The sequence below is a fragment of the Procambarus clarkii genome, chromosome 66 (genome assembly GCF_040958095.1).
Source record: "Procambarus clarkii isolate CNS0578487 chromosome 66, FALCON_Pclarkii_2.0, whole genome shotgun sequence".
NCBI classification, from domain to species: Eukaryota; Metazoa; Arthropoda; class Malacostraca; order Decapoda; family Cambaridae; genus Procambarus; species Procambarus clarkii.
The window spans coordinates 28173333-28197811 of record NC_091215.1 but is presented as its reverse complement, the minus strand read 5'-3'; the positions used below and the strand labels follow the sequence as shown (position 1 = coordinate 28197811).

Here is a 24479-nt window from a genome sequence, read left to right as displayed (position 1 = left end):
CCTGGTCTGCTGGGGCTGCCATGTTGCCTGGTCTGCTGCAGCTGTCATGTTGTTTGGTCTGCTGCAGCTGTCATGTTGTTTGGTCTGCTGCAGCTGTCATGTTGTTTGGTCTGCTGCAGCTGTCATGTTGTTTGGTCTGCTGCAGCTGTCATGTTGCCTGGTCTGCTGGGGCTGCCATGTTGCCTGGTCTGCTGCAGCTGTCATGTTGTTTGGTCTGCTGCAGCTGTCATGTTGTTTGGTCTGCTGGGGCTGCCATGTTGCCTGGTCTGCTGGGGCTGCCATGTTGCCTGGTCTGCTGGGGCTGCCATGTTGCCTGGTCTCCCACTCACCCTCAGCTGACCTGGTATTCACACCCATCAGGCGCTCACCGCATATATATATGTTGTCCCTTTTTATCCCATAGTGTAGAGGTGACCTTTGACCTCTTGACAAGCCTCGGGCTCTCTCTCTCCTCCCACTGCTCAAGCATTATAGACTAGCGTTGGCAGTGGTGTTGTTGTGAGTGAACTCTAATGTACCAGTCTCCGTGGTGCAGTGGTAAGGCACTCGCCTGGCGTTCTGCGAGCGCTTTGTCATGGGTTCGTATCCTGGCCGGGGAGGATTTACTGGGCGCAAATCCTTAACTGTAGCCTCTGTTTAACTCAACAGTAAAATGTGTACTTGGTTGTAACAACGATTCTTCGCGGCAGGGATCGTATTCCAGGGACCTGCCCGAAACGCTACGCGTACTAGTGGCTCTACAAGAATGTAACAACTCTTGTATATATCTCAAAAAAAAAAAAAATAGGTGAAAATGGAGCACTTAAACCCGAGATCTTCCGGGCGAACTACAAAAAGGGAAGGGAACTATCAGGAGGGGGAAAGCGCCAAGTCATTACGACTATATAGCACTTGGAAGGGGTCAGGATAAGGATTTGGGATGGGACGGGGGGAAGGAATGGTGCCTCAACCACTTGGACGGTCGGGAATTGAACGCCGACCTGCATGAAGCGAGACCGTCGCTCTACCGTCCAGCCCAAGGCGAGACATTCCGTCACTTGACCCACGTTGCTGAGGACAGGTTACAACAACCTGGCTGAACAAGTAACACAAGCTACACATATGATAGCGACCAAGTTTGTTACCTAACGCATTTCAGTCACTTGTGTCCTGGGAGACTCGAACTCTCGGCCCCCCACGAAATTGAATTGAAATTGAAATAAGTTTATTGAGGTAAAATCCACACAAAGGGATGAGGTAGCTCAAGCTATTCTAACCCCGTTCAGTACATCGTGTTAATACATACATATAAACACATCACAAACAATAAACATTACCAAACATTCTGAGAGATAAACATATACATTTCTTGCCCCCCACGAGCGTGAGGCAAAATCTCTACCTCTGGGCTCTATTTCCTGTCTTAGCTCTCTGTTATTTAAACGATAGTGTAGTTGACAGTTTATACTTGACCCATGTTTCTCCGTCACGAAACTTGTTAACCCCAGATGTGATTTTTGTTATCCCGTCTCAAGCCGTGTTGACGGGGGCTAGCACAGTGCTCCTGTCCTCTCCTCTAATATCCAGGGAGAAATTTGGTCTGGTCTCACGTTGATATATTTAGCTCTACTATGTTCCTTTAATCAGTTTTCTGACATAATCTCTTTCTCGACGTTCTTATTCTACTACATCTCTGCCATACCTTCTGGTTAAGGTGAGAATACTTGTTGAAGTGTCCTGTTGTGGTCTCAAAGTCTTCATTGTCATGTTAGTTCATTTTCTCCTTTCTTCAGCCTTATCACCTGGTCTTTAACCGAAGATCTTGTCTTAATATATATATATACAACTGGGTACATCGTAAGTCTTACCATACTACCTTTATCTGGAACACAACACGCTAATAGGTTTACAACCAGGTTCCTAGTTACTGCTGGGTGAATAGAGGTGAATGTGTGTGTGTTTACCCAACTGGTGAGTACACCAACTGTGTGAGTGAGTGTACTCACCTAGTTGTGCTTGTGGGAGGGTTGAGCTCTGGCTCTTTGGTCCCCACCTCTCAACTGGAGTACAGATATGTGTATATGAGTGTGTATGTGAGTGTGTATGTGAGTGTGTGTGTGAGTGTGTATGTGAGTGTGTGTGTGAGTGTGTATACTCACCTAGTTGTGTTTGCGGGGGTTGAACTTTGCTCTTTGGGCCCGCCTCTCAACTGTCAATCAACTGTGTACTAACTTTTTTTTCCACACACACACACACACACACCCCAGGAATCAGCCCGTGACAGCTGACTAACTCCCAGGTACGTGTGTGAGTGTGTGTGTCCTACTTACCAATAACCCAGGAGGTCGTGGACACAGGAAGCCCCTGGGGGGGGGGGAAGGTGGAGAAGGTCTGAGGCAAAATACCACGAGACGTCTCAAGTTTTCCTTTCGTGGAATTGAGACACTTCCGGGAAATTTTCCGAATTCGTGTTAGTTGCTGTGACTGTAGGGAGAGAATAGTTGTTGTGGTGGTGGTGGAGGGAATAGTGGTAGTGGTGGTGACGGAGACACAGCTGGGGGGGGGGGCAGCAGACACAAAGAACAGGACAGTAAAGACCCGGAGAATGGGCGAGTAGAAGGATGGGGGGTAGAGGTGGGAGGGGCGAGGTAGGTATACTGTCTGTCTCTCTGTCTCTCTGTCTCTCTGTCTCTCTCTCTCTCTCTCTCTCTCTCTCTCTCTCTCTCTCTCTCTCTCTCTCTCTCTCTCTCTCTCTCTCTCTCTTGCCCTCTCTCTCTCTCTCTCTTGCCCTCTCTCTCTCTCTCTCTCTCTCTCTCTTGCCCTCTCTCTCTCTCTCTCTTGCCCTCTCTCTCTCTCTCTCTCTCTTGCCCTCTCTCTCTCTCTCTTGCCCTCTCTCTCTCTCTCTCTCTCTTGCCCTCTCTCTCTCTCTCTCTCTTGCCCTCTCTCTCTCTCTCTCTCTCTCTCTCTCTCTCTCTCTCTCTCTCTCTCTCTCTCTCTCTCTCTCTCTCTCTCTCTCTCTCTCTCTCTCTTGCCCTCTCTCTCTCTCTCTCTCTCTCTCTCTCTCTCTCTCTCTCTCTCTCTCTCTCTCTCTCTCTCTCTCTCTCTCTCTCTCTCTCTCTCTCTCTCTCTCCCTCCCTCCCGATAACTATCATCTTTAACCTGGCCAGTTGAAGCTCCTTCCTTCTCCTTCTCCTTGGCCTCCTCCTCCTCCTCCTCCGTGGCCCCTGACAGCTCCACCTGGTAAGACAAGGGAGGACAAACTACATCTATCTTGAGTGTCAGTAGACCTGTTACTGTCTTCTCCGAAGACCCATATACAAGCTGGGCTCCCAGGACGGGGTAGACAGGGCAATTACACCTTACAAATTAGTCACAGTACTTATCTAGTTGTTCTTATGGGGGGGTTGAGCTTCGGCTCTTCGGTCCCACCTCTCAGCTAACTACTCCAAGTTCCTGAACCTATTGGGCACTATCAAATCTTTATATGAAACTGTGTTTGGAGTCTGCCTGCCTCCGCCACATTACTCCCTAGTGCATGCCTTGTGTACTCACCTTGTGTACTTACTCAAGGTAAGGTAAGGTAACCTAGATGTGCTTGCGGGGGTTGAGCTCTGGCTCTTTGGTCCCGCCTGTGTGTGTGTACCAGCCGTGGTACATATTGTGTGGCAGGCCGTGTTGGGGAGTGGCGAGGTCCAGTCAGTCTTGGGGCAGTCAAATGTCCCAAGGGACGGACTCCTACACAAACAATGTTATCAGTGGATAGGAAGTTACTGGTGAGGATAAGGGCGGAGGGCTCTATCCACACGGCCAGCTGGACGCTCCACCAGATGGTGAAGGTAAGTTGTCTAGCCTGCTGGCTCTGCTGGCTCTGTTGACTCTGTTGACTCTGTTGGTTCTGCTCCATCAGGTATACGGTCAGGATGCTGGCAGCTGCAGAATGCACACCAGGTCATCAATACACCGTGAAGGGTAGACCAGGTCTCATCTTGGGCCACCAGCTGTGGGAGCGGGGCGTCTCATCTTGGGCCACCAGCTGTGGGAGTGGGGCGTCTCATCTTGGGCCACCAGCTGTGGGAGCGGGGCGTCTCATCTTGGGCCACCAGCTGTGGGAGTGGGGCGTCTCATCTTGGGCCACCAGCTGTGGGAGCGGGGCGTCTCATCTTGGGCCACCAGCTGTGGGAGCGGGGCGTCTCATCTTGGATCACCAGCTGTGGGAGTGGGACCTCTCATCTTGGACCACCAGCTGTGGGAGTGGGGCGTCTCATCTTGGACCACCAGCTGTGGGAGTGGGACCTCTCATCTTGGGCCACCAGCTGTGGGAGTGGGGCGTCTCATCTTGGGCCACCAGCTGTGGGAGTGGGACCTCTCATCTTGGACCACCAGCTGTGGGAGTGGGACCTCTCATCTTGGACCACCAGCTGTGGGAGCGGGGCGTCTCATCTTGGACCACCAGCTGTGGGAGTGAGACGTCTCATCATAAAGTAATCATTCTAACATAACGATGGTGTTCCACCACCTGGTGGCTTGGTGCTGTATGCAGGCGATGAGTCACAATAACGTGGCTAAAGTAAGTTGACCAGACCACAACACTAGAAGTCGAAGGGACGACGACGTTTCGGTCCGTCCTGGACCATTCTCAAGTCGATTGAGAATGGTCCAGGACGGACTGAAACGTCGTCGTCCCTTCACCTTCTAGTGTGTGGTCTGGTCAACTCGGTGCTGTAGTGTGACGTTTAGCGGCTGTGAGTTGAGGAGTTGAGGGAGTGTGTGTGGGGGCGGGCAAGAAGTGGGGCGGAAATGTGAGTAGTTGACTAAGAAGTTCCGACGGTGTGTTCCTCTTCATGTCCTTGGGGTTAGGCGTGACGTCATCACCCCGCCCGGCCGCCCTCTGACGTCACTACTGATCGCGCCGCCCCCCTCCCCCCCCCCTCTAAGCCTATTGGGCTGATGGGAATCTATCCATGTGAATATCACAGTTCATCGTCAACAGCGCTTGCACCCGCCGCCAGTGTGTCAACACTTACCGCACTAACAAGCGATATGGCTGTATGGGTTTGTACATATGTGAGAAAAAACACAAATATACATACATACTCGCAGGCTTCCTGTCCCCCGACAAACCGTGAAATGTAGACAAGTTAGAGCCTTTGTCAGCACCTAGGTTGGTGGGGGGCCCTAACCCCTCTAGAAAGGAAGCATTATCCTACTAACATTAACTACGACTCTATAAATAGTCGACTAATGTATCTAGGTAATGAAGTCATTATACACGATAGTGAACCCTGAATACACACTACCCGCTGATTTGTTTCAGTACAAATTAGCTGCGGTAAGCACCAGCTGGTTGACTGTGTGAGATCTGTGGGGTGTAGTCCCTCCTCGTCTGCCCTCTCGTGGTGGGCGTGGGCGCCATGGTGGGGGTGGGCGCCATGGTGGGGGTGGGCGCCATGGTGGGCGTGGGCGCCATGGTGGGCGTGGGCGCCATGGTGGGGGTGGGGTGTATGATACAGTAATGTAGGTGGTGCCGTGGCAGGTGGAGCAGCACGGACCCCCAGGGTGGTGAGGGCCCCCAGGGTGGTGAGGGCCACCCGGGTGGTGAGGGCCCCCAGGGTGGTGAGGGCCCCCAGGGTGGTGAGGGCCCCCAGGGTGGTGAGGGCCCCCAGGGTGGTGAGGGCCCCCAGGGTGGTGAGGGCCACCAAGGAGGCGGGGGACCCTCATTACCGCGAGATGTGAGTGTAATGAGACGCCTGAGGAAGTTAGTTAAAGAGCTCCGGGGCCCACACTTCCTCGGCGCTGGTAATTTACTTCCTCAAGAGTTAAGGGAACTCTTAGGAGTCGAGGGACATTGTACCAGCAGTATGACCTGCTCTAGCCTGCTCTAGGCTAACGTGTGCTAACCTAACACCACTTTATTAGACTCTTAGGGTCGTCTGATCGTACTCCGAACGACCCTCAGGTGTAGTTAAGTGTGGCTTGTGAAGACCCTCTTCTAGCTTGAGGATAAGAGACAGACTAAGAGTATTATATTTTCCAAGGACAAGCCTTGTGATCCTTTTGAGCCACATAGCCCTATCCCTTCCGGTTTGATTCTGCTGTGAAATCGTAGCAATTAAACCTGATCCAGATGTTAGATGAAGCGTGTTTACATGACATGAATGACATCGTTGTTACAGCTCCAGATAACTGATCATGAGTCAACCTCACCTAACTAGACAAGGATCCAACAGCTTCAGTCTTGGGTGAGATCCTGTCAGCTCCCAAAGTTATTGGTCAGAGCTTTAGTGAGAGCTTTAGTCAGGGCTTTAGTCAGAGCTTTAGTCAGGGCTTTAGTCAGGGCTTTAGTTAGAGGTTTAGTGAGAGCTTTAGTGAGAGCTTTAGTCAGGGCTTTAGTCAGAGCTTTAGTCAGGGCTTTAGTCAGGGCTTTAGTGAGAGCTTTAGTCAGGGCTTTAGTGAGAGCTTTAGTCAGGGCTTTAGTCAGGGCTTTAGTCAGAGCTTTAGTCAGGGCTTTAGTCAGAGCTTTAGTCAGAGCTTTAGTCAGAGCTTTAGTCAGGGCTTTAGTCAGAGCTTTAGTCAGAGCTTTAGTCAGGGCTTTAGTCAGAGCTTTAGTCAGAGCTTTAGTCAGAGCTTTAGTGAGAGCTTTAGTCAGGGCTTTAGTGAGAGCTTTAGTCAGAGCTTTAGTCAGGGCTTTAGTCAAAGCTTTAGTCAGAGCTTTAGTCAGGGCTTTAGTCAGAGCTTTAGTCAGAGCTTTAGTCAGGGCTTTAGTCAAAGCTTTAGTCAGAGCTTTAGTCAGAGCTTTAGTCAGAGCTTTAGTCAGAGCTTTAGTCAGGGCTTTAGTCAGAGCTTTAGTCAGAGCTTTAGTCAGGGCTTTAGTCAGAGCTTTAGTCAGAGCTTTAGTCAGAGCTTTAGTGAGAGCTTTAGTCAGAGCTTTAGTGAGAGCTTTAGTGAGAGCTTTAGTCAGGGCTTTAGTCAGAGCTTTAGTCAGAGCTTTAGTCAGAGCTTTAGTCAGAGCTTTAGTCAGAGCTTTAGTCAGAGCTTTAGTCAGGGCTTTAGTCAGGGCTTTAGTCAGAGCTTTAGTCAGAGCTTTAGTCAGGGCTTTAGTCAAAGCTTTAGTCAGAGCTTTAGTCAGGGCTTTAGTCAGAGCTTTAGTCAGAGCTTTAGTCAGAGCTTTAGTCAGAGCTTTAGTGAGAGCTTTAGTCAGAGCTTTAGTCAGGGCTTTAGTCAGAGCTTTAGTCAGAGCTTTAGTCAGAGCTTTAGTCAGAGCTTTAGTCAGAGCTTTAGTCAGAGCTTTAGTCAGAGCTTTAGTCAGGGCTTTAGTCAGAGCTTTAGTCAGAGCTGTAGTCAGAGCTTTAGTCAGAGCTTTAGTGAGAGCTTTAGTGAGAGCTTTAGTCAGAGCTTTAGTCAGGGCTTTAGTCAGAGCTTTAGTCAGAGCTTTAGTCAGAGCTTTAGTCAGAGCTTTAGTCAGAGCTTTAGTCAGAGCTTTAGTCAGAGCTTTAGTCAGAGCTTTAGTCAGGGCTTTAGTCAGAGCTTTAGTCAGGGCTTTAGTCAGAGCTTTAGTCAGAGCTTTAGTCAGAGCTTTAGTCAGAGCTTTAGTCAGAGCTTTAGTCAGGGCTTTAGTCAGAGCTTTAGTCAGAGCTTTAGTCAGAGCTTTAGTCAGAGCTTTAGTCAGAGCTTTAGTCAGGGCTTTAGTCAAAGCTTTAGTCAGAGCTTTAGTCAGGGCTTTAGTCAGAGCTTTAGTCAGAGCTTTATATATAGTCAGGGCTTTAGTCAAAGCTTTAGTCAGAGCTTTAGTCAGGGCTTTAGTCAGAGCTTTAGTCAGAGCTTTAGTCAGAGCTTTAGTCAGAACTTTAGTCAGAGCTTTAGTCAGAGCTTTAGTCAGAGCTTTAGTCAGAGCTTTAGTCAGGGCTTTAGTCAGAGCTTTAGTCAGAGCTTCAGTCAGGGCTTTAGTCAAAGCTTTAGTCAGAGCTTTAGTCAGGGCTTTAGTCAGAGCTTTAGTCAGAGCTTTAGTCAGAGCTTTAGTGAGAGCTTTAGTGAGAGCTTTAGTGAGAGCTTTAGTTAGTCAGAGCTTTAGTCAGGGCTTTAGTCAGAGCTTTAGTCAGAGCTTTAGTCAGAGCTTTAGTGAGAGCTTTAGTCAGAGCTTTAGTCAGAGCTTTAGTCAGAGCTTTAGTCAGGGCTTTAGTCAGAGCTTTAGTCAGAGCTTTAGTCAGAGCTTTAGTCAGAGCTTTAGTGAGAGCTTTAGTGAGAGCTTTAGTCAGAGCTTTAGTCAGGGCTTTAGTCAGAGCTTTAGTCAGAGCTTTAGTCAGAGCTTTAGTCAGAGCTTTAGTCAGAGCTTTAGTCAGAGCTTTAGTCAGAGCTTTAGTCAGAGCTTTAGTCAGGGCTTTAGTCAAAGCTTTAGTCAGAGCTTTAGTCAGGGCTTTAGTCAGAGCTTTAGTCAGAGCTTTAGTCAGAGCTTTAGTCAGAGCTTTAGTCAGGGCTTTAGTCAGAGCTTTAGTCAGAGCTTTAGTCAGAGCTTTAGTCAGAGCTTTAGTCAGGGCTTTAGTCAGAGCTTTAGTCAGAGCTTTAGTCAGGGCTTTAGTCAAAGCTTTAGTCAGAGCTTTAGTCAGGGCTTTAGTCAGAGCTTTAGTCAGAGCTTTAGTCAGAGCTTTAGTCAGGGCTTTAGTGAGAGCTTTAGTGAGAGCTTTAGTGAGAGCTTTAGTCAGAGCTTTAGTCAGGGCTTTAGTCAGAGCTTTAGTCAGGGCTTTAGTCAGGGCTTTAGTGAGAGCTTTAGTCAGAGCTTTAGTCAGGGCTTTAGTCAGGGCTTTAGTCAGAGCTTTAGTCAGGGCTTTAGTCAGGGCTTTAGTCAGAGCTTTAGTGAGAGCTTTAGTCAGAGCTTTAGTCAGGGCTTTAGTCAGAGCTTTAGTCAGAGCTTTAGTCAGAGCTTTAGTCAGAGCTTTAGTCAGGGCTTTAGTCAGAGCTTTAGTCAGAGCTTTAGTCAGAGCTTTAGTCAGAGCTTTAGTCAGGGCTTTAGTCAGAGCTTTAGTCAGAGCTTTAGTCAGAGCTTTAGTCAGAGCTTTAGTCAGAGCTTTAGTCAGAGCTTTAGTCAGAGCTTTAGTCAGGGCTTTAGTCAGAGCTTTAGTCAGGGCTTTAGTCAGGGCTTTAGTCAAAGCTTTAGTCAGAGCTTTAGTCAGGGCTTTAGTCAGAGCTTTAGTCAGAGCTTTAGTCAGAGCTTTAGTCAGAGCTTTAGTCAGGGCTTTAGTCAGAGCTTTAGTCAGAGCTTTAGTCAGAGCTTTAGTCAGGGCTTTAGTCAGAGCTTTAGTCAGAGCTTTAGTCAGGGCTTTAGTCAAAGCTTTAGTCAGAGCTTTAGTCAGGGCTTTAGTCAGAGCTTTAGTCAGAGCTTTAGTGAGAGCTTTAGTGAGAGCTTCTCTTATGTCCTCCTCTCTCACCGCTGTTGCACTCAAGCAGGTTCATTAGTTTGGCGTCTTGTGTAAATGTTTAAATGTAAAATGTAAATGTAAAGGCGTGTAATCCGTCCTGGCGGGACCAGCAAGGTGCTGCAGCGTATAGCTGAGACTCTACACGACACCAGTGTCAGAGCCCCCTGCTGGTGCCTGAAGCACCAGGATGGTGGGCTCCTCCAGGGGCGGGGGGCCACACGACACCAGTGTCAGAGCCCCCTGCTGGTGCCTGAAGCACCAGGATGGTGGGCTCCTCCAGGGGCGGGGGGCCACACGACACCAGTGTCAGAGCCCCCTGCTGGTGCCTGAAGCACCAGGATGGTGGGCTCCTCCAGGGGCGGGGTGCCAGTCTCTGTGTGCTATTGATGATTGATTGGTGAAGATTAAGCCACCCAAAAGGTGGCACGGGCATGAATAGCCCGTAATGGCCTTAGAATAGCAGACTTACGAGCGTGCAACATTAAAGAGACGCAGTGCGAATGTTACGAGAATTAATATGAATATGCAAATTTCTGAGAGGAGGTGCATATAATCCCCCCCCCCTCGGGGCCATCACTCTGGAGAGACCCAGGTGGAACTTGATCCCCACATGAACAAATCCGCAAGGGCCGTGATGAGGATTCGAACCTACGTCCGAGAGGATCGCCACAGCCCACAACTTTGGTTTTGAATGTATACCAGCAAATGTAGTGTTTAAATGTTTACAGTATGGCTCAGTTCTTAAGTGACTTGACAGCGTGACGTCCTGGATAGTGTGACACCCTTGACAGCGTGACACACTATCCCTGAACACAGCGTGTCGTCACACTAAATACATCAAGATGTGTACGCTAGGGGGACGCTGGACAACAGGGCGAGAATACAGTAGGCTAGACGAGAATACAGTAGGCTTGACGAGAATACAGTAGGCTAGACCCGGGCTTGGCAAGTAGAACCACTGTCGAAACCTTCTCCAGGTATGCTCCAGGTACCCCATGTAACTCCATCATCATCATATAGTTTTCTAAGCTGCACCTGTCCAGTCTGTACGCTTGGCCATCTTGGAAACAAGATGACTTACTTAAATAAGTCAATTACAGTCATAATTGAAACATATATAATGCCAAAATTCACTTTCCGATTAAAAGCAAAAAAAGATGCAAAAGTTATGCAACACAGATCATGATTTACGTGATATTTATGTTCAGGTCCCTCATTTTTTTTTTACTAAATCATGGTAAATTGGGAGGGCGAGTCCTAATTGCCTTTGGTAGTGGCGTCCCTTGCAACACCTATAGTTACCAGGACCAGTGTGGGGGTGTTGTGTTGTGTGGTGTTCCACCATCACCACCACACTCATGCCTCGCATGGTATTCATGCCCAACCACACACACACACACACACACACACACAGGGGAATTAACAGCATTTCTCTTCGATAAATCTCACTGTCAGTCTTTTGATGACATGAGTACAACACGTTATGTAATGACAGCTCCTAGAGCAAGCACAGCTCGGAGCATGATGTACACCGCCGGTGGGGGGCGAGTGTCGTGGTGGCCCCAGGGAACGACCTCTTGGGTCTGAGGTTAAAGTCCTCGAGGAACGACCTCTTGGGTCTGAGGTTAAGGTCCTCGAGGAACGACCTCTTGGGTCTGAGGTTAAGGTCCTCGAGGAACGACCTCTTGGGTCTGTGGTTAAGGTCCACGAGGAACGACCTCTTGGGTCTGAGGTTAAGGTCCTCGAGGAACGACCTCTTGGGTCTGAGGTTAAGGTCCACGAGGAACGACCTCTTGGGTCCGTGGTTAAGGTCCTCGAGGAACGACCTCTTGGGTCTGAGGTTAAGGTCCTCGAGGAACGACCTCTTGGGTCTGTGGTTAAGGTCCTCGAGGAACGACCTCTTGGGTCCGTGGTTAAGGTCCTCGAGGAACGACCTCTTGGGTCTGTGGTTAAGGTCCTCGAGGAACGACCTCTTGGGTCTGTGGTTAAGGTCCTCGAGGAACGACCTCTTGGGTCTGAGGTTAAGGTCCTCGAGGAACGACCTCTTGGGTCTGTGGTTAAGGTCCACGAGGAACGACCTCTTGGGTCTGAGGTTAAGGTCCTCGAGGAACGACCTCTTGGGTCTGTGGTTAAGGTCCACGAGGAACGACCTCTTGGGTCTGAGGTTAAGGTCCTCGAGGAACGACCTCTTGGGTCTGAGGTTAAGGTCCACGAGGAACGACCTCTTGGGTCTGAGGTTAAGGTCCTCGAGGAACGACCTCTTGGGTCTGAGGTTAAGGTCCTCGAGGAACGACCTCTTGGGTCTGAGGTTAAGGTCCTCGAGGAACGTAAGATTACTGAGCTGGAGGAACGCAGTAGAAAGGACAAAGTTACCTTGAAGTGTTTCCAGGGCTTAGCATCCCCGCGGCCCGGTCGTCGACCAGGCCTCCTGGTCTGGTCCAAAAGATTTCCTCGACAAAGGCCAGGAAATAATTGTTGACGCGAATTCCATATGCGAAAAAGAGAAATTCAGAATCGGATGCTCTGTATCAGACGACCTGTGTGTTGGCGGGGCCCAGGAGCTGGAGGCCCAGCCTCAGATGTGATAACATAAACACATCCGGTGACCCGATATCCTTCTCTCCTCCCCCCCTCACCAATGAGCTAACCAGGTTGTGACGTTTAAAAAAGAATAGTTACACCGAAACCCGATTATGGGGTGGGGGGCTCTCCCCCTCCCCCCCCCACAATCCCTATCCACGACCCCTCCCTAACTATCGCCCCCCCCATCCCGGCCTCACCCACTCCACGCCTATTCCCGACCCCATCCATCAGTCACTCTTGCTTTTTGTTTGGGTGTGGGGAAGAGAGAGAGAGAGAGAGAGAGAGAGAGAGAGAGAGAGAGAGAGAGAGAGAGAGAGAGAGAGAGAGAGAGAGAGAGAGACAGAGAGAGAGAGAGAGACAGAGAGAGAGAGACAGAGAGAGAGAGAGAGAGAGAGAGAGAGAGAGAGAGAGAGAGAGAGAGAGAGAGAGAGAGAGAGAGAGAGAGACGACAGAGAGAGAGAGAGAGAGAGAGAGAGAGAGAGAGAGAGAGAGAGAGAGAGAGAGAGAGAGAGAGAGAGAGAGAGAGAGAGAGAGAGAGAGAGAAGAGGAAGATATAAGCAGACAGTGTGTGTCATACAAGAGGAATGAAGACTTCTAATAACTGCACATTCCTTCTCTATGTTGGTATGTAAACAAAGTGACTGGTCCCGGATGTGGTGGGTACTTTCTCCACTTCCCTCTTCCCCCCTCCCCCTCTCCCCCTCTTCCCCCCTCCCCCTCTCCCCCTCTTCCCCCTCCCCCTCTTCCCCTCTCCCATCCCCCCTCCTCTTACTCCTCGCCCCCTCCCAGTCCTGGTGGCCGCCAGCTTCCCCTCTCCCTCGTCCAGTAGCAGTCAATGACTCAGTGTTCACTGTGGGTAGCAGTGCTCGCTGCTGTGTTTGTGTACCCTTCTGAGTGTGCTTGCGGGGGGTTGAGTGCGCCCCTCAGGGTGTTTGCTGGGGGTTGAGCTTCGGTTCTTTGGTCCCGCTTCTCCACCGTCAATCTATTGGTGTACAGGGTCCTGAACTTCTCGAGTTCTTATCATATCTATATTTGAAAGTGTGTATGGAGTCAGCCTCCACCACATCACTTCCTAGTGCATTCCATTTGCATTCCAGTGTGTGTGTGTGTGTGTGTGTGTGTGTGTGTGTGTGTGTGTGTGTGTGTGTGTGTGTACTCACCTAATTGTGCTTGCGGGGGTTGAGCTTTGGCTCTTTGGTCTGTTGGTCTGTGTGTGTGTGTGTGTGTGTGTGTGTGTGTGTGTGTGTGTGTGTGTGTGTGTGTGTGTGTACTCACCTAATTGTGCTTGCGGGGGTTGAGCTTTGGCTCTTTGGTCTGTTGGTCTGTGTGTGTGTGTGTGTGTGTGTGTGTGTGTGTGTGTGTGTGTGTGTGTGTGTGTGTGTGTGTGTGTGTGTGTGTGAGGACTCTTGATGTGGTGTATGTGAGTGTTGTTAATATAATAAGAGTCTCCAAGGGGGATTTGAAGGCCAGGGACTATGTGAGGCACTTGGCGGACAAGGCTGCCCTTCACACCCCCCTCTGACGATGGGTAGTGTTGTGGTGATGGGTAGTGTTGTGGTGATGGGTAGTGTTGTGCTGATGGGTAGTGTTGTGGTGATGGGTAGTGTTGTGGTGATGGGTAGTGTTGTGGTGATGGGTAGTGTTGTGGTGATGGGTAGTGTTGTGGTGATGGGTAGTGTTGTGCTGATGGGTAGTGTTGTGGTGATGGGTAGTGTTGTGGTGATGGGTAGTGTTGTGGTGATGGGTAGTGTTGTGGTGATGGGTAGTGTTGTGGTGATGGGTAGTGTTGTGGTGATGGGTAGTGTTGTGCTGATGGGTAGTGTTGTGGTGATGGGTAGTGTTGTGCTGATGGGTAGTGTTGTGGTGATGGGTAGTGTTGTGGTGATGGGTAGTGTTGTGGTGATGGGTAGTGTTGTGGTGATGGGTAGTGTTGTGGTGATGGGTAGAATTGTGGTGGAAGAAGAAGGAAGGAGGGGGGGGGGGTAAATCTTTAGAGATTTATCTAAATATGAATGAAAAATCTTCCAAATCATGTTATAATTTAAGAGGCGAGGCAGGACAAGACGGCCGGCGGAGGAGCGAGGCGGCACCGGGGCTCCGTACTCCTCACCATCAGGCTGTGACACTCCGGCGTCCAGCAGTTGCTCCCGGCGGGAAATTGTCATTCATTTGCAAGCGTGGGTGTGCCTGAGCGGTGAGGCGGGACGTGAGGCTCGCTCTTCATTCATAAAGTTGCCTCGGGGTGTGTTTTCTGCACCCTTAGTGGTGGGGGTCAGGGGGTCAGGGGGTGTCAGGGGGTGATCTCGGCGTGACTGGAGATGATGAGGTCATCTCATGACGGCCAGAGACGAATGGTGGGCTGAGGAAAAGGTGATGATTTAACGGAAGAGGGAGGAAGGAATGAGAGGGAAGGGAACGGAACGGAACTATCAGGGGTAAAGGGCCAAGCTATTTCGACTATATAGCACTTGGAAGCGGTCAGGATCAGGATTTTGGGATGGGACGGGGGGAAGGAATGGTGCCCAACCACTTGGACAGTCGAAGAGAGAGAGGGAAGGGAGAGAAATATAGTGAGTAAATTATATGTATAGACGGAAACAGAGAAAGAGAGTGAGGGATGAATGAGAGATGGTGACACGGGAGATGGGATGCTGGTGTCAGCATCACCTCCAGGCGCCGGCGAGAAACAACGGGCAGAGTTTCTTTCACCCTATGCCCCTGTTACCTAGCAGTAAAATAGGTACCTGGGTGTTAGTCAGCTGTCACGGGCTGCTTCCTGGGGGTGGAGGCCTGGTCGAGGACCGGGCCGCGGGGACACTAAAGTCCCGAAATCATCTCAAGATAACCTCAAGAAGATCACCTCCTGGCAACACATCCCACGCCCACCTGCTGACGGCCAGGGGCCCAGATTCACGAAAGCACTTACGCAAGTACTTACGAACGTGTACATCTTTCCTCAATCTTTGTCGGCTTTTTGTTACATTTATTAAACAGTTTACAAGCATGAAAACTTGCCAATCAACTGTTGTTATTGTTATAAACAGCCTCCTGGTGCTTCGGAGCTCATTAACTGTTTAATAATTGGAAACAAAGCCGCCAAAGATTGAGAAAAGATGTACAGGTTCGTAAGTGCTTGCGTAACTGCTTCGTGAATCTGGCCCCAGGTGTGTAGTGGGAAGAGCCGCACCTCACAGGGGAAACTAATTTAACAGGCTGAAAATCTGCATGAAATAAATATAAATGCATTTCTCATTATGTGTTTGTTGTGAAGATGACAGGTAATATTTAGAGAATGATAAACAAACCGTTAAGGTAAGGACGGGTTGGTAGGTTATCTTGAGGTTATCTTGAGATGATTTCGGGGCTTTTTAGTATCCCCGCGGCCCGGTCCTCGACCAGGCCTCCACCCCCAGGAAGCAGCCCGTGACAGCTGACTAACACCCAGGTACCTATTTTACTGCTAGGTAACAGTGGCATAGGGTGAAAGAAACTCTGCCCATTGTTTCTCGCCGGCGCCCGGGATCGAACCCAGGACCACAGGATCACAAGTCCCGCGCGCTGTCCGCTCGGCCGACCGGCTCCCTTTCCTCCCTTTTAGGGGGGAGGGTTAACGTGGGTGGGTGGGTTGGAGGGAGGGGGTATTATGGGGTGAGGGGGGGGTAGAGGGGAGGGTTCGAATCTTGGTCCCTTGAGTCAATTATTCACTTATGTCTAATAATGAGACGAGTCCTCTCTCTCCCTGACACAGAATGAGTCTGGATCACCTCTTATCAGGCACCCATTAGGTCTAGATCACCTCTTATCAGGCACCCATTAGCTCTAGATCAGCTCTATCAAGCACCCATTAGGTCTAGATCACCTCTTATCAGGCACCCATTAGGTCTAGATCAGCTCTATCAGGCACCCATTAGGTCTAGATCAGCTCTATCAAGCACCCATTAGTCGCCCAGTGCCTGCATGGGGTCCTGTGGCGCAGTGGGCTAATTTAAATGTAATATTCGTCTGTCCACCTGGCCCTGTCTCTTCTCATTAGCCTGCCGTCAGCTACGAACATGAACGTGTTCGAATATATTCCATCACTGACAGAGAACAGGAACAAGTCTTTGGGTTCAAGTCATGCCTTTTTGCAACCCGTTCTCGCAAATTCGTAAAGTCAATATTGACTTATTAACTACGTGCATAGGTGATATACTAAACATAATAGATACCCTTAAAAAGATTCATAGAAAACACCGACCTTACCTAACCTTGTTAGTATCTTAAGATAAGCATCTTATTGCTTCGTAATTACAATTATTACTTAACCTATACCTATTATAGGTTAGGTAATAATTATAATTACGAAGCAATAAGATGCTTATCTTAACATTTTAAGTAGGTTAGGTAAGGTCGGTGTTTTCTATGAATCTTTTTAAGGGTATCTATTATGTTAAGTATGTCACCTATGCACATATTTAATAAGTCAATATTGACTTATTAAATTTGCGAGAACGGGTTGCACCCTTTTTGTTGTGTGGTCCTTCGTGTCGAAGGCCTTCTGGAGGTCCAGCAAGATGCAGGCAACCCGCTTTTTTTTCTGTTTGATGACCATCATTTTGTCATGGAACTTGAACTTGAACTCTTCATTGTAACCACTCTGAGAATTGTTTACAAAGTCTGTTTTCTTAAGAGTGTTATCAGGCTAGGGAGGCCTGGTCGACGACCGGGCCGCGGGGACACTAAGCCCCGGAAGCACCTCAAGGTAGGCTATTCCTTATTGTTTGATGCACTCACTAGTATTTTACAGGGTATATTTCTCTAGTTTACAGGGTATATTTATCTGGTTTACAGGGTATATTTCTCTGGTTTACAGGGTATATTTCTCTGTGGTTTACAGGGTATATTTCTCTGTGGTTTACAGGGTATATTTCTCTGTGGTTTACAGGGTATATTTCTCTGTGGTTTACAGGGTATATTTCTCTGTGGTTTACAGGGTATATTTCTCTGGTTTACAGGGTATATTTCTCTGGTTTACATGGTATATTTCTCTGGTTTACAGGGTATATTTCTCTGGTTTACAGGGTATATTTCTCTGGTTTACAGGGTATATTTCTCTGTGGTTTACAGGGTATATTTCTCTGGTTTACAGGGTATATTTTTCTGGTTTACAGGGTATATTTCTCTGGTTTACAGGGTATATTTCTCTGGTTTACAGGGTATATTTCTCTGTGGTTTACAGGGTATATTTCTCTGGTTTACAGGGTATATTTCTCTGGTTTACAGGGTATATTTCTCTGGTTTACACGGTATATTTCTCTGGTTTACAGGGTATATTTCTCTGTGTTTTACATGGTATATTTCTCTGTGGTTTACAGGGTATATTTCTCTGTGGTTTACAGGGTATATTTCTCTGTGGTTTACAGGGTATATTTCTCTAGTTTACAGGGTATATTTCTCTGTGGTTTACAGGGTATATTTCTCTGGTTTACAGGGTATATGTCTCTGTTACCCGAAGCTCTAGTTCAAATAATCTTTCCTGACTATTGACCCAACATCATAGTCTTTTACCAGCTATGTGAGGATGAGGCATAGGTAAGTGCGTGTGGTGAGTGCGTGTGCGTGCATGAGTGCGTGCATGGGTGAGTGCGTGTGTGGGTGAGTGAGTGCGTTGTCCCTCACCGTGTAAGCAGTGTAGTAAGTTAGTGTTGTGGTAGCTGGCTCCTCCAAATACTGCTTTATGCTAATATCTGCCTCACTTCCCCCTTCATACCACGGCTGTCAGTTCCCCCCCCCCCGAGGGGAGAGCCACGCTCCCCCAGGGTACGTCTCCCCCTCCCCCTGCTACACTCCCCTCTTCTCTCCCCTCCCCTGTCTCACTCCCCTCCGGGCATGGACGGGGGAGCTGTCAATCAGGGAGGTTGACAGGTGACAGGCTGGTGATCCAGCTGGGCTGTAATGACCCTGGGAACGTTCATCGTGCTAGTCAAGTGAACATGGAGTGAACACCGACGTAGTAGACCAGTGAACATGGAGTGAACAACCCCTAGTAGACCAGTGAACATAGAGTGAACAACCCCTAGTAGACCAGTGAACATGGAGTGAACAACCCCTAGTAGACCAGTGAACATGGAGTGAACAAAGTGTAGACCAGTGAACATGGAGTGAACAAAGTGTAGACCAGTGAACATAGAGTGAACACTGCTGGGTTCAAACCTGAAGACATACACCCAGGGGGCGCTGACACTGGTAGTATTGATTGATGGAATTATTCAGGAACTACCTTGAGGTAGTTCAGAGGATAGTGCCCTCCTCACCCCCCCCCCCCACAAAGACTTGATCAATGAAGCTGTTGTCACCGTTGTTCGCAGTCCAGCGTCTTAGACATTTTAATCCGGTTGATCAAGTGGCCTTTGGAGACATTTATCAAGTTAAATGTCTGTCTGTAAGGACCCTTTGCCTAAAAGGTGTTAAAGACAGGGAGTCGGTCGGCCGAGCGGACAGCACGCTGGACTTGTGATCCTGTAGTCCCGGGTTCGATCCCAGGCGCCGGCGAGAAACAATGGGCAGAGTTTCTTTCACCCTATGCCCCTGTTACCTAGCAGTAAATTAGGCACCTGGGTGTTAGTCAGCTGTCACGGGCTGCTTCCTGGGGGTGGAGGCCTGGTCGAGGACCGGGCCGCGGGGACACTAAAGCCCCGAAATCATCTCAAGATAACGTGTAATTTTGGTTTCCTTACTTTTCAGTATGGCTATTTTGGACCCTTTTGGAGCGGACGGTAGAGCGACGGTCTCGCTTCATGCAGGTCGGAGTTCAATCCCCGACCGTCTACAAGTGGTTGGGCACCATTCCTTCCCTCCGTCCCATCCCAAATCCTTATCCTGACTCCTTCCCAGTGTTATATAGTGGTAATGGCTTGGCGCTTTCCGTGATAATTCCCTGCCTTTCCTTCCGGCGTTCTTAGGGGTGTCGGGGCTGCGTGCGGGCATCTAGGGGCCCTGTTCCTGTAGTGGCTGTCAGCGTGAGTTGGACTATAGCTCCTGGGACCACCTTTCCCTCTTAGATGCTTGGTCCCTTACTTTTGAGTCTCTTGTATATCTGTGGCACTTGTTGTGGGGTGTGGGGGGAGGGGGTGGGTGTGGGGGAGGTGTGGGGGGAGGTGTGGGGGGGAGGGGTGCTCTTGTGTCTGTGTAATTGTGACAACGTGAGTTTAGTTACACGATGAAAACTATGTGCGTGCTGTACTGTCTTCCCTGTAATCTGTGGCACGCAATGTTTTGAAACTTCCAGTGGTGCGTGCGTGTGTGTGTGTGTGTGTGTGTGTGTGTGTGTGTGTGTGTGTGTGTGTGTGTGTAATTACCTAAGTGTAGTTACAGGATGAGAGCTACGCTCATGGTGTCCCGTCTTCCCAGCACTCTTTGTCATATAACGACAAATTTGTGTGTGTGTGTGTGTGTGTGTGTGTGTGTGTGTGTGTGTGTGTGTGTGTGTGTGTGTGTGTGTGTGTGTGTGTGTGCACGCAAGCACGGCTGAGTCAGAGTGCTGCGGAACATCTGTGTGCGCGAGCCCTCTCGACGGCACAGTAAAACTAGCAGTAGCTTGGATGGTTTGGTCCCCTCACCGCTCCCTTCCCCTCACTCACTACCTTCCCCCCCCCTCACTCCCCCCACAACGTTCCCCCCTCTCCCTCACTACCCCTTCCTCCTTCGCTACGCTGCCTCCCCTCGCAACGCTATCACATACTGTCATGCTTTCTTCTTTTGCTACGCTCCCTCTCACTCCCCCCCCCCCCTTGATTCCTTCATTGATGTGTCCCCTCACCAATTCCCCTCCCGGTCCCCCCCTCACCCCCTCCTGCCTCCCTCAGTATTTGTAAACAATGTTGACTGTGTATTCCATACTGTACAACTCTGATAACTTCATGTTATTCACATTATGCGCCCCGGGTCTCCGTACTCGTCACTTGGCTACAGTGTAATGCTCTCGGTATGAATAATCTCGACTACCAACCAACCTGTCCTCAGGCCAGGATCAGCATCCAGGCAGCAACCCATCCTCCACTCCAGTCCATTCCATCCAGTGGTCGACCCCACAGACGCATTCATAAGTTTTTACATGCTGTTCATTGAAAACGGGAATTTTCTGAAATGTTAATTAATATTATAAGATATTAGCATATTGTGGATATATAGGCATAGGTTAGGTTAGGTGTTTAGGTTCTGTTGGCGATTATTTGTATTTGTAGTACGTGGGTGAAGCATTTACAGCGTTGTGGTTCGAACAAAATTCGTCAGTGAAGCACTTGTTCTGGAAGTGTTCGAACGAAATCAGTTGTGAGTCGTGTGTAAACCGTTTTTCATTTATAAACAGCAGGGGGTTGGCGGGTGCATGGAATCACTTTTGGGTCTTTGTTCAGATGACGGGCTACTAAACACAATGCATCTTCATCAATCCGTACACGACTCACATCTGATTATGTACGAAATTTTCTCGAACAGCGCCTCGCTCACGTCCTCTGTTCGACTCGCAACTCGAAATACCTCACCCACATACTACGAAACTAAATAACTGTCAACAGAACCTAAACACCTAATCTGACCTAATCAACACGTAACCACACACCAAATTCGTATATATGTAATATCATTAATTTATATTTTAGACAAGCACTCTGTGACAGGTTGCATAAACAGGCGCTTCAGCGGTTGGAGTAACGAGTACTTGGCCATTGTTGATGAGGGCGGGCTGGAGGAGAAGATACAGTGTGTTTTTAACGAACCTTCCAGCTGTCCGGCCGTGTTCACCGTCGACCATCAACATCAACCAATGTATATATATACTATCTTACGAAGACATGCTGGATCTCAACTGGAACCCAAGGGAACGCGCAGGCCTGGTAAAAAATAGACGCGTGTTAGGCTATTTTGGGTGTCGTTCAAGTGAGCTGTCGTGATTAAAATGTACGATAAATGGAGGAGACGTGTGGCGGGGTGTGATGGGTGGTGGGGCAGGGGTTGGGGCTCGGTCCTGCGGTCCTGGGAGAGGGGTGGTGGGTAGGGGAGGCTGACTTATCAGTCACTACGGGAGTGCCAGATCTTTGCTGCTGTACATGCCCAGTCTACTCCACTCTGTGTGCTTGTCCCTCTTAATTCAGGCACTAATCTTGTTGTAAACCATCGTGCTTGATGTGGTTTACTTGTCTGTTTAGACAAGTAAATGTTTACCCATTTCTGAACGTGACATTCATTTGTTTCCCGCCTACAAGCATAGAGATGAATGAACTCCCTCGCGTAGCGTATTCAGTTTTCGCAATCCCCAATTTTAAAAACTTTTGACACAATAGTGGCTGGGTGTCAAAGTATTAGAATAGACCACTGACAATTGAAAAGGCGAGACCCAAGAGCTGAAGCTCGGTTATAGGTAAGATTATAAGGCTCCGTATAGGCTGCCAGCCACGCCCGGTGTTCCGTGTATCGGGGTCGGCGATCAGCTGTTCCCAGGGAGACGGAGCGCGTAATAAACATGAAATATAAACATTCATTCATGGTGTCCCGTACGTCTCTCTGCGGGTACTGTTGCCACGTAGACCACTTGTACACCGAGCATCTCCAGTTGTACTCTAGTGGAGTACAACTGGAGTACTTGGTTGTACTCAGAGACCCCTGGTGATAGTAGTAGCTGGCCTTGAAGTAGGACTTGCAGCCAAGGATGAGGCTATCGGACTTGCAGCCAAGGATGAGGCTATCGGACTTGCAGCCAAGGATGAGGCTATCGGACTCGAAGCCAAGGATGAGGCTATCGAACCTGCAGCCAAGGTTATCAGACTCGCTGCCAAGGATGAGGCTATCGAACTTGAAGCCAAGGATATCGGACTCGCTGCCAAGGATGAGGCTATCATCAACCTGTTGCATGTTGAGACAGCAGGCTGCGTGCGTGCGTGCGTGCAAGATAACGGGACTGTCTGCCAGTCTTGGCTGGGTTTAGATTTGATGAGTAGCTGCTGTATCAAGTGGTCAAAATCCAAACGGTTTAGCACTAAAGACGTGGCAATTACACACGCATGTGTGTGTGTGTGTGGGGGGGGGGTCTTGTGATTCAGGCTTATGAAACTTTGGCCATTATTTAGCCTTTTTTATGGGTGGAAAAAGGCTTTCCATACGACGCAACTGATGAGATTCCAACTTTTACCGAAATAGTTCACACGTAGCTTGCCATAGGCCTAATTATACGTAACTATAATGTATAATTAATGTTTTGAAATAATGGGGTTATTAAAATAGTTTTTCTTAGTATTGAAATACTGTAATATTATGATGTGCATCTTTGAGAGAACAAAAGCCGGGTTGAAGTGAAATATTGCTGGCTATAGTGTCTTGTGGTGGTCATTAGTGGCACTCTGGTATACACTCTGGGACAGTGGCACTCTGGTATACACTCTGGGACAGTGGCACTCTGGAATACACTCTGGGACAGTGGCACTGTAGTATACACTCTGGGACAGTGGCACTGTAGTATACACTCTGGGGCAGTGGCACTCTGGTATACACTCTGGGACAGTGGCACTCTGGTATACACTCTGGGACAGTGGCACTCTGGTATACACTCTGGGACAGTGGCACTCTGGTATACACTCTAGGACAGTGGCACTGACCATCTCGAGGGCCTCTCCACCCTCTGTTCCCCAAGCAATACTATCGCTCTCTACCTGGTTCCCCCCTGAAGCCACCAGGCCTTACAGTTGCCTCTCGTCGCTAGTAGCCAGGTGTTTGTGCTACCAGGTGTGGCCGTCGGCAGCCAGGTGTAGTCTAGCCTTCCCCACTGTGGCCGGGTGTGGACCCACGTACTTGACCCATGATGTATGATGACACTATAGTAACAATTTGTATTGTGGACGGATCGTTAAATGTTGGGAGGGGATTGGAGGATGTTAGAGGGGGGGGGGGATTGGGGGAGAGAGTGGTTATCTTGAGATGATTTCGGGGCTTAGCGTCCCCGTGGCCCGGTCCTCGACCAGGCCTTCTTTTGGTTACACACCCCCTCTCAGGAAGCAGCCCGTAGCAGCTGTCTAACTCCCAGGTACCTCCAACTTGGCGTTTCTGTTTTGATTCCCTATTTGAAGTTACGTTGAAATAAGTTCTCCCTTATTGCTATGTCTCCTTCTCGCCTATTATGTTCCATTAGCAGGAAGCAATTGGTGTTTATTTGTCATTTTTTTCAGACTGTTCATTGATTTCGTCATTCGTGTGCGTGTTGGAGTGCAATATATCTGTTGCTTTTCTACACACACACACACACACACACACACACACACACACACACACACACGCGGTATTACAGTACCTCGTGTAGTTTATAATACACCTGCTGTTTGTGCCTCAAACCTTTGTGGTTTGTTTATTGTAGTCCCCCCCCCCCGCTTTGTTTACGCTCGTGTTACACTTTGTTATGTTACTCTTAAGTTCCACCTGACTCTACCTGCACATGCAGTGACTCTACCTTCACATGCGCAGGTAGAGTCACTGTTGTAGAAGTGTGGGAATATAATGCTGGATACGATGGGCGGCGGGCTGCTTCTTGTTTAGGTTGTCCCTAAGCCTCGGGTTGTCCCTAAGCCTCGGGTTCTCCCTAAGCCTCGGGTTGTCCCTAAGCCTCGGGTTCCTCTCTAAGCCATTACGCCTGAGTGTTGGTATGTCCTGAACGTGAGTATGGGTGAGCCTGGCGATGACAATGGTCATTGTTGTCTTGTGAGGCTCGGAAGGAAATACGCGATGCTGATGGCTCTTGGCGGGAAGTACATTCCGACCTGCTGCTATACGGATGTTGCTCGCTGGGAACGTTGCTCTGACTCACGCCAGCACACATGCGCTCTCTCTCTCTCTCTCTCTCTCTCTCTCTCTCTCTCTCTCTCTCTCTCTCTCTCTCTCTCTCTCTCTCTCTCTCTCTCTCTCTCTCTCTCTCTCTCTCTCTCTCTGTGCTGAGGTAACGTCTATCGGTTACAGAGTTGGACTTTTCCGTATATTTAGGAGCGTGCCATTTCATAAGGAATTGTGGTCCACTTTGCAATGACACCTGCTCTAAGCTCTCCTCTGCGACGAATACACTTCTCCCCTGAGTATATGACTATTTCCTCTACATCATAATGCAAAAATTATTCATTTAAAATGGAAAAAAATGCATTTTGATGGTGTCGAGTGGGAGAGAACAATGACAAGTCTGGCACTGATGGCTGGGCCACTTGTGGCACCTAGTGCATGGCAGTATGTTCACTGTGGGGGGGGGCTTGTACACATGGCAACAAAGTGTGGGGCACCTCGTGGCACTCATGGCACAGCCAACGGCCTTCCTGGCCGATGATTGATGAAGATTAAGCCACCCAAAAGGTGGCACGGGCATGAATAGCCCGTAAGTGGAGGCCCCTTTTGAGCCATTACCAGTATCAATAGATAATACTGGAGATGTGTCGAGGTGCGGCTACACCCTGTGTGACGGGAGATGTCTCCCGTGACCCCGGTCACACCTAACGCCGCACT

The 24479-nt window shown here is 49.2% G+C and overlaps 1 protein-coding gene across 5 annotated transcripts in view; it reads left to right on the top strand.

The window, feature by feature from the left end:
• The window catches only part of Myo81F (Myosin 81F), a 117936-nt gene that overhangs the window by 49106 nt on the left and 44351 nt on the right, over positions 1-24479 (top strand). For 2 of the 5 annotated variants that reach the window (XM_069309984.1, XM_069309982.1), the window contains exon 1: positions 20621-20845. The exons of 2 other annotated variants lie outside the window; for them this stretch is intronic. In XM_069309984.1, coding sequence (XP_069166085.1) covers positions 20684-20845 — 162 coding nt within the window. In that variant the 5' untranslated portion in view covers positions 20621-20683. Of the gene's footprint in view, positions 1-20620; positions 20846-24479 lie in introns of those variants that run through there. One more of the 5 variants, XM_069309983.1, reaches the window with a different exon arrangement.